The 17814-nt window shown below is 43.9% G+C and overlaps 2 protein-coding genes across 2 annotated transcripts; one reads left to right on the top strand and one right to left on the bottom strand.

Moving 5' to 3' along the window:
- The first annotated feature begins 3177 nt into the window (after positions 1-3177).
- On the top strand, positions 3178-6590 carry LOC119336317 (molybdate-anion transporter-like). The gene is made up of 8 exons (XM_037608310.1): positions 3178-3433; positions 3568-3712; positions 3805-3973; positions 4803-5073; positions 5164-5426; positions 5516-5728; positions 5918-6029; positions 6139-6590. Exons 1-8 carry the CDS (start codon positions 3283-3285, stop codon positions 6180-6182), a joined length of 1368 nt encoding a protein of 455 aa, XP_037464207.1. The 5' UTR covers positions 3178-3282; the 3' UTR covers positions 6183-6590.
- A 1146-nt stretch (positions 6591-7736) lies between these two features.
- On the bottom strand, positions 7737-8778 carry LOC119336306 (mitochondrial import inner membrane translocase subunit TIM23-1-like). The gene has a single exon (XM_037608301.1). It carries the CDS (start codon positions 8662-8664, stop codon positions 8080-8082), a length of 585 nt encoding a protein of 194 aa, XP_037464198.1. The 5' UTR covers positions 8665-8778; the 3' UTR covers positions 7737-8079.
- Between the last annotated feature and the right edge of the window lie 9036 nt (positions 8779-17814).

Here is a 17814-nt window from a genome sequence, read left to right as displayed (position 1 = left end):
CAGATCTAAAATCATGGCACTCGGGCCCTAGTGACAAGCATTAAGCATAACAAAGTCATAGCAACATCAATCTCAGAACATAGTGGATACTAGCGATCAAACCCTAACAAAACTAACTTAATTACATGGTAAATCTCATCCAACCCATCACTGTCCAGCAAGCCTACGATGGAATTACTCACGCACGGAGGTGAGCATCATGAAATTGGTGATGGAGGAAGGTTAATGATGACGACGATGACGGATTCCCCTCTTCGGAGCCCCGAACGGACTCCGGATCAGCCCTCCCGAGAGAGTTTAGGGCTTGGCGGCGGCTCCGTATCGTAAAACGCAATGAATCCTTCTCTCTGATTTTTTCTCCCCGTACGTGAATATATGGAGTTGGAGTTGAGGTCGGTAAAGCTCCAGGGGGCCCACGAGGCAGGGGCGCGCCCTAGGGGGGCACCCCCACCCGCGTGGACAGGGTGTGGGCCCCTAACGTTGATTCTTTCGCCAATATTTTGTATTAATTCCAAAAAGTTGCTCCGTGGATTTTCAGGTCATTTCGAGAACTTTAATTTCTGCACAAAAATAACACCAGGGCAGTTCTGCTGAAAACAACGTCAGTCCGAGTTAGTTCCATTCAAATCATGCAAGTTAGAGTCCAAAACAAGGGCAAACGTGTTTGGAAAAGTAGATATGACGGAGACATATCAGTCGGGTCCGAGTCCAGATAAGGTCCGAGTCAGACAGACCCGAATATGAGACGTAGCGATATGTCATATGTGAGTCTCTAGTACAACATATGTTCTATGGCCTAAGACCTGAGCTGGCGCATGTACTCAGGATGGTGAAAGACTTGCTTTGGGCCAACCAAACGCTACTCCGTAACTGGGTAGTTACAAAGGTGGGTTTCGGGCTTGTCCAGACCCATGCTGTGAGACATGGTCGAGCAAGATGGGATTTACCCCTCCGATCAGGAGAGTTATACTCTGGACCCCTCCTGTGATCCGACCAAATAAGCATGGCCATGCGACAAGGATTATGAGATAATCTGTTTTGTGGTTGGCATCACTGAAACGAGAAAGAGGTCGGCTAGCACAAGGATGACAGACTCGCCTTGAGCCCGACAACATATATCATGTGGCAAAGGGAACAGAAGTGTGATGTACAGGTTTGCCTAACCAGCTTCATTAGATACTTGGAGTCGGCACACTTTGCTAGAGGCCGCTACCGACTAGCCGAGCCAGATGTGATCTGACTCGCGACCAAGTGAACGAGAACCTAAGGGGTCGCACGCTTAAGGGAAGGAACCTGTGAGGCCGGATCCGACTCCACGAGTCAGATGTGATCCTACCCGAACTCGGATCCATGCCGAACAGACTTTGGGCTTTAGGATCCGTGCGAGGCCCAAGAGTTGAGCCTGCGGCGGATGCCTATATAAAGTGGAGGTGCGACACTCTCATTTGGTTGATTGCTTCGGTGCCGTCACTAGTTTTTGCATGTGTTGTGAATAGCCACCTCCACTCGTCGCCGACTGTGTGATCGAACCTAGCAGTCCGCCGCACGGTGTTCCTCCTGGACGCGCGGATACCCAGAGGCGGTGCACTTGTGCCGCTCCGGCGAACCTGTATGTGGGATCCGAAGACCGGCTGTTCGAGGGAGATCGGGCGAGCGAGGAGGAGACGATCCACGCGAATGCACGGCCCAACTCTACTTCCGCTGCACGGCACTGGGCGTCTAGTGGTAACGATCCGTGACCCATTTCCGCAACATGTTCCTGGTTGTTCTGCGCGTAGGAAATTTTAATTTGCAGTCCATGCACCCTACCGTAGAACCTAACACACTGAGCCCGAACGATCCACCACCAAGGCTTGATCAATGACCATGTCCAGATCTAGAGCCTTCCAAACTTTCAGTGCTCAGTTACATGTAAATATCAAGTGACAAATGTCTTGAGGACCCGAGGGACTAAGAGAGAGGCCTGCCATACCGGGAACAACTCCTTTGAAAGTGTGCCAAATAAAGACTTTTATTTTTCTTAGTGCTCCTTACTTCCAGACAGCTGACCGTACTGAATTAACATTTTATGTCTCTTCAACACTAATGATTTTAGCACTAAACTGATGTTCCCACTCTGTAGTGGGCTGACCGAACGGAGAAAGATATGATTTGGTCGTATGCTATACTACAAAGTCCCCATTAAGGTGCACCGAGAGGGGGATTATCGAAATCCTTTATGCATCAACTGGAAGGAAAATATTCCTTACAAGATCCTCATCACAAGTTCCCATATGGGATTAATAAGCTCATCCACTGTTCTCAGCAAAACATTCCCTCTCCTTGACTGAACTGGTTGGGCTAGAAGGTACCCATTGGTCCTCCCAAATATTTATTTTCTCACCAAATATGCCCACTCCTGAACTTTTGAAGACCATCGAAGATACTCTGCCAAATGTTTCCATCAGAAAAGTACTCCGCTCATAAGATCGTAGCACAAAGAGTATCAAGATGAGTTATCATTCTCTAGCTTTGCTTGGCTAACATGGCTAAATTGAATGCATGGAGATCCCTAAACCCCATGCTTCCCTTATCTTTTGGAAGACTCATCCTCCACCAAGCTAGCCAATGCATTTTATTCTACTCATCCGTGTCCTCTCACCAAAAAGCTTCCATCGCATCTGTAATTTCTTTGCACATTTTTTTTGGTATATTGAAAAGAGTTAGAACATACACCAGAATAGACTGGATAATGGGTTTCAAAAGAATTTTACTCCCTCCTAAGGACATCAACGTTTCGTTCCAACCTACAAGTCGATTCACAACGCTTTCAACAAGTTGAGAGAAACTATCACTCCGGTTCAAACGCACCATAGATAAAATACCAAGATATGCATCAGAAATAGCCTCCGCCATTATTTTCAGTTTCACGCAAACCTAAGCTTTACCCTCAACATTCATATTTTGGCTGGAAAAGATACTGCACTTCCCTTCACTCACCAATTGTCCAAAACTTGCACAATATTCATTCAATACTTGTCTCAGTTGTGATTTCTTGGTGTGTACAAAAAATAAATAAAGGAAGCCGACGATTGCAGGCAGGCAGGCACCAACTGGCGAGCGAGTGCGACCCAACCAAAACGTCTGGCACGCGCACCCTCAGTGCCCACTGCCCCGAATTCCGACGCAGATGAGATGACACGCCCGCCGCTGCGCGTATAAAATCCATTCTCCTATAACAAACCGACCCAATCGCATTCGCCAGCCCCCGAATCGCGATCCCCTCCGCACCTCGGCCCCGCCATGGAGGTGTTCTACTACCTCGTCTTCGGCGGCCTCGCCGCCGTCGTGGCGGCGCTGGAGCTCGGCAAGTCTGGCAAGGACCGCGTCGCCACCCCGACGGCCTTCAACTCCTTCAAGAACAACTACGTCCTCGTCTACTCCCTCATGATGTGTACGCACGCGCCTAACCCCTCTCCCTCCGCTCCCCCCCTCCTAATTCGTCCAGATCTGAACCCGGGCGGCGCAATGCTGGCTCGTCTCTCGATTTCCTGATGTCTGAATCGTGCGCTGGTGGCGGCGGTGCAGCTGGGGACTGGCTGCAGGGGCCCTACGTGTACTACCTCTACAGCCAGTACGGGTTCGACAAGGGCGACATCGGCCGCCTCTTCATCGCCGGCTTCGGCTCCTCCATGCTCTTCGGCACCATCGTCGGGTCGCTCGCCGACAAGCAGTGCGTGGTCGCCCCTTCCTTCCTTGGAGGAGTTGCGTTGATTTCGTCGGTATGCCCCGATGGCTGATGAGGGTTTGGGTGGTCGTTCGCAGGGGAAGGAAGAGGGCGTGCATCACCTACTGCATCACCTACATCCTCAGCTGCATCACGAAGCACTCCCCGCAGTACAGGATTCTGATGATTGGCCGCGTGCTTGGAGGCATTGCAACATCGCTGCTCTTCTCGGCGTTCGAGTCGTGGCTCGTCGCGGAGCACAACAAGGTAACTGCTCTCACCCAGATCTACGTGCCTATCAGTACGTTGTGTTGTCCAGCTTCAGCTTGGTTCAGAAACGACCCTTCTGTTCCCGCTTAATAATTAGCTATATCTACATCTTTGGATATTTTTTTGCTTTTAATTATGTGTATTTGCGTTATTCCTCAGCATACAAGTGGCGTGCTGAAGCTAACCAAATTTTATTGGATCAGGGAGAGTTGACTGCTGTACATGACAACTTGTGTATATAAAATGACTTCGAGGTGTATAAAAACTGAAAAGATATGTATGAGAACACATTTATACTGATATTTTTTTGGAAAATGGAAGCTTCGTGACCCCCGCCCTCTGGATCTATGCCGAAATGCAATGCACAGTTAAACATACTAACTGCACTAGTATCTGAGATCTAATCGTTGAACTCTTATCAGCGGTTAACTCTCTTGCACACATTCTGTCAGCAGTCCAAGTTCCTTTGTATATGTTTATTATTTGAGATTTAGTCCCTGTGTGGGCAGATCTGATGTTCCACTGTTCCCACGTGGTCAGGAGTCACCAGAAATTAAAACCATGGCAATATTAAATCGAAGTTTTTCAGTTGAAACCTTCTGAGAATTAGCCATTTGCTCTGGAAACTAATTGATGCGTACAAGTATCATGAGTACTCTGTTGTGTCCTGTTCAGTACAATCCACTGTTCTATTTTGCTTAAACATATGTACCTTTTGTGATTAACCTACCACACATTTTTTTTTCAATGTCTTCGGGGGCTTCTGTCTTGCAAGACACCCTTGATTTTTTGACTGACTGTGCAAATCTACCTTGCGATTGTGCAGAGAGGTTTTGATCCGCAGTGGCTGTCAATAACATTCTCCAAGGCTATATTTCTTGGGAATGGCCTAGTTGCCATTGTCGCAGGGCTATTTGCAAATCTACTGGCTGATAACTTGGGTTTTGGCCCTGTCGCTCCATTTGATGCTGCTGCTTGCTTCCTAGCAATAGGCATGGCAATCATCTTATCGTCGTGGGGTGAGAACTATGGAGATGCATCTGAAGGAAAGGACTTGATGGCCCAGTTCAAGGTTGCAGCTAAAGCCATTGCTTCCGGTAAGTTTAGCCTGTCTTGGCATAAGAAAGGACATAATAATTGTCTTGAACTTAACGCTGAGGATTGATGTATTTCTCATAATATTTCAGATGAAAAGATTGCATTGCTTGGAGCCATACAATCACTGTTTGAGGGTTCAATGTACACTTTTGTTTTCTTGTGGACTCCTGCTTTGAGCCCAAATGAAGAAGACATTTCTCATGGCTTCATATTTGCCACATTCATGCTCTCCTCGATGTTGGGTAGCTCAATTGCATCTCGTCTATTAGCTCGGAAGATGAAGGTCGAAGGTTATATGCAGATCGTGTTCTCGATATCAGCTTTCACTCTTTTCCTCCCTGTTGTTACCAATGTAAGTCTGCTACACATAGCCACTTTGGTTGTTTCCTTTGTTTTAGTCTTACAATCTAAATGTTACTATCATCTATCTCTGTTCAACAGTTCATAGTACCCCCCTCAGAGAAAGGTGGAAGCATCTCCTTTGGAGGCTGTGTACAGCTTCTTGGTTTCTGCATATTCGAGTCATCTGTTGGCATATTCTGGCCATCAATCATGAAGATGAGATCTCAATATATCCCTGAGGAGGCGAGAAGCACTATCATGAATTTCTTCCGCATACCACTTAACCTGTTTGTATGTGTGGTCCTTTACAATGTAAGCAGCAAAGCCTTCTCAATTCCAACTCTCTGGCTTTACTTTTTGGTAATGCAGTGCTATAACAAAACAAAACAAAAATTGAATTTAATTTTGGCTGAGTACTTGCATAAAGAAAGATTCTACCAAAACAAGCTGAAGTATCATTACTCATCCCCAATAATGCTGTTCCTACGAATGTTATTGCAGGTGAATGCCTTCCCAATCGCTGTCATGTTTGGCATGTGTTCCATTTTCCTATTCATCGCAGCAATTTTGCAGAGGCGGCTGATGTTCGTGTCCGACCTTCACAGATCAACTAGTATGTTGTCTTCATTCATTTCAATTTTGATGCAAGCAAATGCCATTTTCTCTCTTGGAATTAGATGCGGACTTAATAAGTTGCTAACCACAAGATCAAATTCCTGCAGAAGCCGCAGAGATGACAGCAGAAGATGAGCCACTAAACCCTTGAAACACACCAGCAGCCATTGACGTGAACCGGGCATGGAACAGTCTCCAACTTCATCTGCTTCTCTGCAGGGCTGCTGAATAAGATGGGAAACCAGAAGGCTGCAACAAAACCTCGTTTAGTTTGCTTTGTTAGGTGCTCTCACGGTATTCAGTTTTGTCAGGAGAGAGGACACGGCTCGGCATGTATTGAGATATATACACTGCACAGTAGAGCTTTGGCATAGTACCGGATCTCTACTTTCCCTCCTATTCTTACGTTTGCTAATAGGATGATCGTATTTGTATTTAAATCCAACCAGTCTCTTGATGAAAGCTATATAGCCTGTACCCCTGTATACCCTATTTCGGGTGCCAGTGAGGATTCTTCTAGGCAGAGGAGTTTCTGCCGTTTTAGTGATTTGTCTACAGATTTCTTGTCTCTACAAAATGCGTGCTGATCAGCACAGATTTTACAATTAAAAGGGCCGTACTACACATCGGCCGGCTGATCTTTTTATGCCTCGCAAGCCATCTGTCTTGTAACAAGGCGTTCATTGCGAAATATTATCTTGTCTAATTTTCTGCAATAAGACTCTTTGCAAAAACCTTCTCTTCTTTAATTTCCTGCAACAACGCCCATGATGCACAACCTCTTCTCTAACGTCCTTATTGCAAAAATTGCAACAACACCTCCGACGCATCTAACTTTCTGCAAAAAGACGCATATTGCAAAAAATTGCACAGATTTTACAATTAAAAGGGCCGTACTACACATCGGCCGGCTGATCTTTTTACACCTCGCGAGCCATCTGTCTTGTAACAAGGCGTTCATTGCGAAATATTATCTTGTCTAATTTTCTGCAATAAGACTCTTTGCAAAAAACTTCTCTTCTTTAATTTCCTGCAACAACGCCCATGTTGCACAACCTCTTCTCTAAGTTTTGCAACAACATCCTTATTGCAAAAATTGCAACAACACCTCCGCCGCATCTAACTTTCTGCAAAAAGACGCATATTGCAAAAATTGCAACACATCTATGGTCGCGCCGCGCACTTGCGCAGTCATCTTTCGTTGTTGCAAAAAAATATGAGGAAGAGAGACATGCTAGATCGACCGGCTGATCAGAATCATTTCCCCAATTAAAACGGTTTTGAATCAAACTCAACTAAAGCTTTTTGAATCAAACCCGGTGCCTGCACAATTGCGCAACCATTTCCCAAAGTGACTTGCATATTTGAACGGCAGTCAGAAGGCCACATACCAAAACAAGCTCAAATCAGGGCAGGAGCAGAATTAACAGCCAATGCTTACATCATAGGACATCACAAGAAAATATAAAGCAGTGATAACCACAGATACAAGGATTAGGGTCAAATGGAGCGCTGAGACCTTCGAAATGATCAGCCAGAATAACTGAAAACACAATGGTTTTTCGTCAGACTCTCAAACGAGTCGCAAAAGAACATAGTGCCCATAGCAGGCATAGCTATAAACCATCAAACTCAGAACAACTTCATAAAATTCTGAAGCCCCACAAACCACATCAGGAGACAGGCAAATGAACACACGGGGACAGGCATGAAAACCTGACTAATCCACAATGCACTCTTATCCTCGTCAAACTGAAGAACATTCTTACTAAATACTGCAGTACATGTTTCACAACTGTAATCCCTGCAAAATATCAAATAGACTCTTATTGCTCAGCAACACCCGAAGAATGTATAACATCATGCTGGCATCCGCATTGTAACAAAGTCAAAATTATCCATTCCGATCGTATACATGTGACTAACACAGCATAGATATTATGCATTCTCTAATGGAGCAGCTAAACTGGAGAACGACAAACGCAAAAATAATCCATTCTTGGCGACTGATTGATTTGATCAATTGATCTGAGCGAACAGGAAGAGATTCATATTGCCTGCACGTATCGCTTCGCAAGCTGCTTCCCGGCCAAGGCAGCGGCGGCGAGGACCCCGCCGACGGCGCCCGCGACGGCGGCAGACCGCGGCCCGTTAGCGGCGCGGAAGAGCGCTCCGGTGCCGAGCCCGGCGGCGACGCTGTTGATCCAGTCGTCTTGGTCGCGTGCCGCGACCATGCCGCTCTCCATCCCGGCGTACATCAGCCCGATGACCCCGAGCCTGTTGCCGTAACGGCGGCCGGAGCTGCCGCAGGCGTTGAGCAAGCGGTTGGCGCGGATCTTGGCGGTCTCCCCGGGCTCCGCGCCCGCGGCGGCGTCGCGGAGGCCGAGGGCGGCGCCGCCCACGGCGCCAGAGAGGTACCCGATGCCCGTGTAGTACGTGAGGTTCTCGCCCCAGGATCGGCGCTGCACCGCGGACTCCTCCTCGAAGAGGAACTCCGGCGAGGTGGGGAGGTCGTAGAGGTTCTTGTAGTTGTAGGGCATGTTGAGGTCCTGGTAGGGGTTGTACTTCCGGCGGCCGGTGGCGTGGTCTTCCGGGCCGTTTGATCCCGATGGGAACATCCGCGGGTCGGCCATGGCGGCGGCGGCGGTAGGGTTAGGGTTTGGTGTGTGGGCGGCGGCAGAGGAGCGGAGCGGGGTGTCGGAGGAAATGATCTAGTTTTGCCGCTTTACGCAGCCACCATTTGCAGCGAGGTCCTTCTGATATTTTCTAGGCGGTGCGGGGACTCTGGAACACTCGGGGTCCCTTCGGTGAGAACTTTTTATTGCCTTTCGAAAATGTTTTGTATGAAAGAGAAATTTATGAATAAGGACTGTGTTTGGTACTTGCAAATTTATTTATTTTTTGCCTCCTTACATCTTTGGCTCAACTGGGATATGCTGAGGCAATGCTGGCAAAAATTCATGTTATACAGATAGTTTAGTAGTCTGCATTGCATCACTATCAGTTTTGTGCTAGTGTTTGGATGTCTTCATGCATGCTTTGAGGGTGACCAGATGCAGCACACAATTGTTTTTTTTAACAAAACTTTCCTTTATTTATTAGAAATAATGGTTACATCGTCAATAAGAAGATTTACAATATCACTCATAGGCTCCTCAAACCAATCCCTAGTCTCAGAAAACTTAGCTAGCTTAGCAAGTTTGTCAGCTACTTTGTTTGCTTCCCTATTACAATGTTCAAATCTAATACACGGAAAATCGCAAGCCATAAAATAACAATCATCGAAAACTGCCGCCGCCGCTCCCGCTGAATGTCCTCCATTCTTCATTGTATCAATTACTTTCATATTGTCGGAGTTAACAACAACATGGTTGCTTCCCGTCTTCTGTGCAACAAGTAATAGGCCAAATCGTAGGGCCAAAACTTCTGTTGTTAATACATCTTCAAACCAATCCATCCTCCAATTCCCGCCAACTATGAATCTTCATTTGTCATCTCTAAGTACTGCCCCAGTTGTGTCTCTAAGCATATCTTGATCAAAAGAAACATCGACATTTAATTTCACAAAACCCCTGGGTGGTCTTGTCCATCCCTTTCTTATAGGTGTTGCCCTTGGGGATTAGGCGATAATATAGTTTGTCGTTATAGCACGGGCTCCCATAGAAATTTGGTATGCATCTTGGGATTTTTCTTGATGGACTAACGTACGTCTGTCCCACCATAAGTACCAGGCTGTAATGAAGATCAATTCACATACATTTTGGGTGCCCACTATATGTAGCTCATGATCTGGCATAAGAAGAAGGAACTCAAGGACTGCCTCACCTGAGCGATCGATATCACAAACTTTTTTAATGGCCTCGCGCAAACCCAGCCTTTCCCAAACCTCTTTCGCCTTTTGACATAAAAATAACATGTGTTTTGTATCTTCCATCCCGTTCGAACATGATGGGCAGATGGGCGAAACTTTCATATGCCGATTTGCATGTGTAACACGACACGGAAGGGTTCCATGTAAAGTACGCCAAATAAAAATCTTCACCTTTGCTGGACAAGATAATTTCCAAACCTTACTCCAAATAATATTGACATTTGTTTTACCCATGCCATTTGTGTGTTGCAATTTTCTCCCCATATTATTTGTTCCATTCCTCAGAATAAGCCGAACGAACTGTGAAGCATCCGTTTTTTTGTAAAAATCCAAGCAATGAAATCTGACATGTTATGCATAGGTAGGGGGATCGTGAGCACCCTTTGAGCATCAATGGGCCACAATATTTGTCTTACTAAGTCTTCATCCCATAAATTGGTGACTGGATCGATAAGATCAACAAGTTTTGATAGAAGGTGCCCTCTTCTAGGGATAATAACTTTCCTATTGGCCCCATGTGGGATCCAAGCATCTTTCCAAATATCAATATTTTTTCCATTTCCAACTCTCCAAATATAGCCATTTTTTAGAGAATCCACTCCCGCCATAATACTTTGCCAAGTAAACAAAACCCTTTTTTCTGACTCGCGTTCATCAGGTCGCCATCCGGGAAATATTTAGTTCTCAGTATGGTGGCACATAGGGAGTCATGGTTATCGATTAGGCGCCACGCTTGTTTGGCTAACAAAGCCAAATTGAAACAGTGAATATCTCGGAAGCCCATTCCTTCATGATCTTTCAGTACACACATCTTCCACCATGCCATCCAATGCATTCTCTTTCGATTGTCTTCATCACCTCACCAAAAGTGTGACATCGCGTCAATGATTCCTTTGCAAAGAAAATTAGGAATTTTAAAAACAGACATGGCATAAGTTGGGATAGCTTGTACAACCGATTTGAGTAAGATTTCCTTCCCCTTGCTGATAACAATTTTTTCTTCCATCCACTAATTTTCATAATAATTCTATCAATTAGGAATTGGAAACAGTCACTTTTGTCCATACTCACATTTACAGGCAGACCCAAATATTTGTCATTGAGAGCTTCGATCATAATATTCAAAATAGTACATATTTGTGCCTTATCTTTCACTCTTGTGTTGGGGCTAAAAATATACTAGATTTTTCAACACTCACCCTTTGCCCTAATGCAACACAATAAGCATCAACTGATTTCAATGCCTCCGTGTTCATCAAATTAGCGTGCATAAGGATCAAAGAGTCATCCGCAAATAGAAGATTTGAAATTGGTGGGGCATCTCTACTAACCTTTATTCCGGAAATACTTCCATTCTCTTCTGCATTTGTTAAGAGTGCATTTAGTCCCTCCGTACATAACAAAAATAAGTATAGGAAGAGAGGGTCTTCATGCCTCTATTCCCTTGAAGGTTTAAAGCTCTCAGCTTCTTCCGTGTTAAAACGATCTCGATATTCCATCAAGGAAACACATTCATTAATTATATTTACCCAATCCTGCTGAAATCCCAGTCTCAACATGATTTCCTTCAAAAAAGGCCACTCCACTTGATCATATGCTTTGTGCATGTCCAGTTTGATTGCACACAAGCCCTCTTTGTTTCTTTTTCTCTTTATCTTATGAAAACATTCGTAAGCCACTAAAATATTAGCAGTAATCATCCTTCCAGGCACAAAAACACTCTATGTGGAGCTAATAATATCTGATAGGATTACCTTCAGCCGAGCTGCAATCATTTCTGAAATGACCTTATATACCACATTGCATAGACTAATCGGTCTAAATTGAGTTACCTTCTCCGGAGAGTTGATTTTTGGAATGATTACAATTGCAGTATCGTTCCATCCATCAAGAATAGTGCAGGTATTCACCGCTCGGAGATCCTCATCAGTTAAGTCATCCCCCAACATAGACCAACATCTTTTATAAAAAATGGTATGGAGGCCATCTGGACCCGGCGCCTAATTAAATCACCGATATCAAATAGGGCTTTTCGAACCTCCTCAGCCGTGTAGGGGCGAGGAGAGCTCTGTTCATCTCATCTATTACTTTCCTCTTGACAAGAACCTCCTGGTTAGGTTGATTAACTTTTGAGGTAAAAAGGTTGGAAAAGTACCCTAGAATGTGGTTTCTCATCACCGTGTCTTTTACCCAAACACCATTATCATCAAGCAGTTTTTTATTTGGTTTCTCTTCTTTCTAGTAGTTGCGTCATTATGGAAAAAAGAAGTGTTGCAGTCACCATGCAATAACCAGTTTGCTCGACCCCGTTGTACCCAGTATATCTCCTCTTGTTCCATCGGGTTTTTGATAAGTACAAGAGTCTGCTTTTGACGTGCAAGGGAGTTTTCATTCATAGGTCCCCTTCGTAATTTTTCTAACTCTTTTTTCAGTTTATTAATTCTTTTTTTCCAGACCCTTAAGAATATCCCGCCCCAAGTATGTAAGTCCGCATGAACAACTTTTGTTCGGGCAGCGAGAGAAGGTCCAATGCCCAATATCTTTGCTTTGGAGAGTTTAAGTGCCGCGAGTGTTGGGGTGGTGGCCAGGAGCTGTACGGGTGACATCATTGTCTCATCTTGGGATTTCATTGGGTTATGCTCTGGTGTGGATGAAGCGGAGCTTTGAGCATGCCTAGCTGGGCTTTATATCGGTATTTCTCTTAACATGCCTATTATTTTGGAAACTGGTTGTGCGTTCATGGCTTCTTTCCTAGCAAATGAAAGTTGTGACAGATCCTCGCTCATAGACCTCAAGAAGGAAGCACTTAGCATCATCAGGCTTATGGGAAACTTCAAGTTGTCAAAAATAAATAGAAGGGCCAATTCAGTAGCGTATGAGATTGTTAAATTTAGTTTCTATAATAGATGTGATGGTTTTCTTTTTAATAATTTTCCGCCCTGTGTGGCGCATGTTGTTATGAACGATTGTAATGACGTTTTAATTAATTAATATATGGTCGGGTGTTTTTCAAAAAAAATTTGCTTTGCCCCATGCTGTACGTACAATTTCCTGGACCATCTCTTCTTTGAGCCATCGGGCTTCAAACTGTTCACTCGACTTCTTGGGCGATCAAAGATATTATCATCGTCATATTCCGTGTCTAAAATGATAGGACGATGGTCCGAGTGTACATGTTCTTCGTTTATGACCGCCGCTCGAGGGAATTTATTTTTCCAATCCACATTGCTGACCGCTCGATCCAGCCTTCCCCTGATTTCACCTCTCCTCCGTGTGAATGGATCACCCATACATCTCATATCTTCTAAACCAAATTCTACCAAGCAATTACGGAACTCTCTCATCGTTACATTTGGTCTCGTATTCCCTCCCTCCTTCTCCAATGAGAGTAGAATTTCATTAAAATCTCCCAACATCACCCATGGGTGATCGCTCTTACTATACAGGTTTCGAATATCATCCCACGACAAGACACGATCACTCCAGTTGGGGTGCCCATAAAAACCCGTAAAACGCCACTGTACAATATTCTCATTCATAAAAAGGACATCAATAAAATTATTCGACACATAGTTCAACTCAACTTTATCCATCTTCTGATAAAACAAGACAAGGCCACCCGCCCGGCCATCGCTCTCAACTACAAACATTGCATCAAAATTTGAACTTCGACGAAGCTCATCGGCTTTACATTTATTTAAATGAGATTTGGAAAGGAAAATCATCTCTGCTTTGGTACGCTCCTTTAGATCCAAGATCTCACGAATGGCCGTGGGAGAGAGCATACCACGACAGTTTCATCCGATTATTTTCATTTGGCCCGGCGTACCTCCTCTTCAGAGGCCGCCGATGCGCCATCATCCCCAACCGACTCCCTTCTCTGTTGTCCCAAAGCCTCTTCTTTCTCCTCAACCTCCTTAGCTACGCGTGTAATCACCCCATTCCCATCTCTCACGGTTTCCACTCTACCCGTACACACTCGCTTCGAAGATACATTTATGTCCCCATACAAGATATGCTCATAGCTATCCACAACTTTATCAAAAGATAAATCTAGTTCACTACCAGTCGCTGGAGCTTCATATAGGTTCCTTTTTTACCTATAATATTCTTGCGTGCTTCCTCTGAACTCCCAACTCCTCCTTCCTTCTTTCCTTTCCCGCCCCTTCCTTTTTTCTTTCCCTGCATGGAGTTCTTTGTAGCATTGAAAGTATAAACATGGGTGTCAGTGGCCTATTTAGAAGCAAGTCTTGCAGCAACAGCCCCTAAAAGAGCCTCCAACACTCCAGGGTGAAAGGAGTTGATCACCCCACTGCGTAGCTCCCCGACTCTCCTGGCCGTTAGGAAATGGCTAGATAGTAGCCACACCAGCAGCAGGCCCGGTGGGGCAGATTCCAGCTCCCGGATGCAACGGGTCCTGGCCCTCCTTGCCAGGCATTGCAGCCGATGTGGGTACATCCACCTCCACTAGCATTGGGCCCTCCTGGCATTTGCCAGCAGAGTGTACAGGGCGCCCAGGCCTGTGATACGTCTTCAACGTATCTATAATTTTTGATTGTTCCATGCTATTATATTATTTGTTTTGGATGTTTAATGGGCTTTATTATACACTTTTATATTATTTTTGGGACTAACCTATTAACCGAAGGCCCAGTGCAAATTGCTGTTTCTTTGCCTATTTCAGTGTTTCGCAGAAAAGAAATATCAAATGGAATCCAAACGGAATGAAACCTTCGGGAGAGTGATTTTTGGAACAAACATTATCCAGAGGACTTGGAGTGGACGTCAAGAAAGAAGCGAGGAGGCCATGAGGCAGGGAGGCGCGCCTGCCCCCCTAGGCGCGCCCCCACCCTCGTGGGCCCCTCACAGCTCCACCAACCTACTTCTTCCTCGTATATATACCCTTATACCCCGAAACCATCCAGGAGCACAATAGATCGAGAGTTCCGCCACCGCAAGCCTCTGTAGCCACCAGAAACCAATCAGGACCCTGCTCTGGCACCCTGCTGGAGGGGGGATCCCTCACCGGTGGCCATCTTCATCATCCTGGCGCTCTCCATGATGAAGAGGGAGTAGTTCACCCTCGGGGCTGAGGGTATGTACCAGTAGCTATGTGTTTGATCTCTCTCTCTCTCTCTCTCTCTCTCTCGTGTTCTTGATTTGGCACGATCTTGATGTATCGCGCGCTTTGTTGTTATAGTTGGATCTTATGATGTTTCTCCCCCTCTACTCTCTTGTAATGGATTGAGTTTTCCCTTTGAAGTTATCTTATCGGATTGAGTCTTTAAGGATTTGAGAACACTTGATGTATGTCTTGCATGTGCTTATCTATGGTGACAATGTGATATTCACGTGATCTACTTGATGTACGTTTTGGTGATCAACTTGCGGGGTCAGTGACCTTATGAACTTATGCATAGGGGTTGGCACACGTTTTGGTCTTGACTCTTCAGTATAAACTTTTGGGCACCTTTTGAAGTACTTTGTGTTGGTTTGAATAGATGAATCTGAGATTGTGTGATGCATATTGTATAATCATACCCACAGATACTTGAGGTGACATTGGAGTATCTAGGTGACATTAGGGTTTTGGTTGATTTGTGTCTTAAGGTGTTATTCTAGTACGCACTCTATGATAGATCGAACGGAAAGAATAGCTTCATGTTATTTTACTACAGACTCTTGAATAGATCGATCAGAAATGATAACTTTGAGGTGGTTTCGTACCCTACAATAATCTCTTCATTTGTTCTCCGCTATTAGTGACTTTGGAGTGACTCTTTATTGCATGTTGAGGGATAGTTATATGGTCCAAGTATGTTATTATTGTTGAGAGAACTTGCACTAGTGAAAGTATGAACTCTAGGCCTTGTTTCCTAGCATTGCAATACCGTTTATACTCACTTTTACCACTTGTTACCTTGTTGTTTTTATATTTTCAGATTACAAAAACCAATATCTATCATCCATATTGCACTTGTATCACCATGTCTTCACCGGACTAGTGCACCTATACAATTTACCATTGTTTTGGGTGTGTTGGGGACACAAGAGACTCTTTATTATTTGGTTGCAGGGTTGTTTGAGAGAGATCATCTTCATCCTACGCCTCCCACGGATTGATAAACCTTAGGTCATCCACTTGAGGGAAATTTGCTACTGTCCTACAAACCTCTGCACTTGGAGGCCCAACAACGTCTACAAGAAGAAGGTTGTGTAGTAGACATCAAGCTCTTTTCTGGCGCCATTGCCGAGGAGGTGAGTGCTTGAAGGTATATCTTTAGATCTTGCAATCGAATCTTTTAGTTTCTTGTTTTATCACTAGTTTAATCTATAAAATAAATCTACAAAAAATGGAATTGAGGGTGCCTCATATGCTTCATCTTTTTAATGTCTTCTGTGAAAATAAGGATTCCAATAATTGTGCTCAGTTGCTAGAGGAAGAATGCATTAAAATGTTTGGCACTAAATCTTTGAATTATGAGCATGATTGCAATGTTGTTAGTATGAATTCTTTGAATACTCATGATGCTAATGATATGCAAAGCTACAAGCTTGGGGAAGCTATTTTTGATAAAGATGATATGTTTAGTCCCCAAGTTTTGATGAGCAAATTTATTATGATGAAAGCATGCCTCCTATTTATGATGATTATTGTGATGACACGTATGCTATAAAGAATAAATATAACAATGAAACTTGTCATCATGATTTTAATATTCAATTGGATTATGCTTCACATGATAGTTATTTTGTTGATTTGCTCCCACTACTATTTATGAGAACAAATTTGCTTTTGTGGAGAGTATTAAAATTTCTATGCTTGTAGATCATAAAAAGAATGCTTTATGTGATAGTTATATTTTTGAATTCATTCACGATGCTACTAAAAATTATTATGAGAGAGGAACATGTGCTTTTACATATTGCAATAATATCAAGTTTCCTCTTTATGTGTTGGAATTTTTGAAGTTGCACTTATTCTGCCTTCCTATGTAAGTTGATTCTTGTTCGCATAAGTTGTTTGCTCACAAAATCCCTATGCATAGGAAGTGGGTTAGGCTTAAATGTGCTAGTCATATGCTTCATGATGCTCCCGTTATGTTTCAATTCTTATCTTTTATGTGAACATCATTGTCATCATCATGCCTAGCTAGAAAGGCATTAAAGAAAAGCACTTGTTGGGAGACAACCCAATATTTATACCTATTGTTTTTGTGTGTTAACATGATTAAGCTACTGTAGTAATCATGTTTTATAGCTTTTGTTTCAATAAAGTTCCAAGTAGAACCTTTGGGAAGACTTGGGTGAAGTCTTTGCGATCTTGCTGTAAAAAACATAAACTTTTGCGCTCACGAGATTAGATGACATTTTTTTACTGGAGAGTGATTTTAGGTTGATTATTTTTGCAGATGATTAATAGACAAATTCCTCAGGTCCACCAATTTATTTCAGAATTTTTGGAGTTACAGAAGTATTCGAATGATACATATTACTACAGACTGTTCTGTTTTTGACAGATTCTGTTTTCTATGTGTTGTTTGCTTATTTTGATGAATCTATGAGTAGTATTGGAGGGTATGAACCATAGAGAAGTTGGAATACAGTAGATATTACACCAATATGAATTTAGAATGAGTTCACAACAGTACCTAAGTGGTGATTTATTTTCTTATACTAACAAAGCTTACGAGTTTTCTGCTGAGTTTTGTGTTGTGAAGTTTTCAAGTTTTGGGTAAAGATTCGATGGACTATGGAATAAGGAGTGGCAAGAGCCTAAGCTTGGGGATGCCCAAGGCACCCCAAGGTAATATTCAAGGACAACCAAGAGCCTAAGCTTGGGGATGCCCCGGAAGGCATCCCCTCTTTCGTCTTCGTTCACCGGTAACTTTACTTGGAGCTATATTTCTGT

The sequence above is a fragment of the Triticum dicoccoides genome, chromosome 1B, assembly GCF_002162155.2.
Source record: "Triticum dicoccoides isolate Atlit2015 ecotype Zavitan chromosome 1B, WEW_v2.0, whole genome shotgun sequence".
Classification (NCBI taxonomy): Eukaryota; Viridiplantae; Streptophyta; class Magnoliopsida; order Poales; family Poaceae; genus Triticum; species Triticum dicoccoides.
This window is presented reverse-complemented; position numbering and strand designations above follow the sequence as displayed.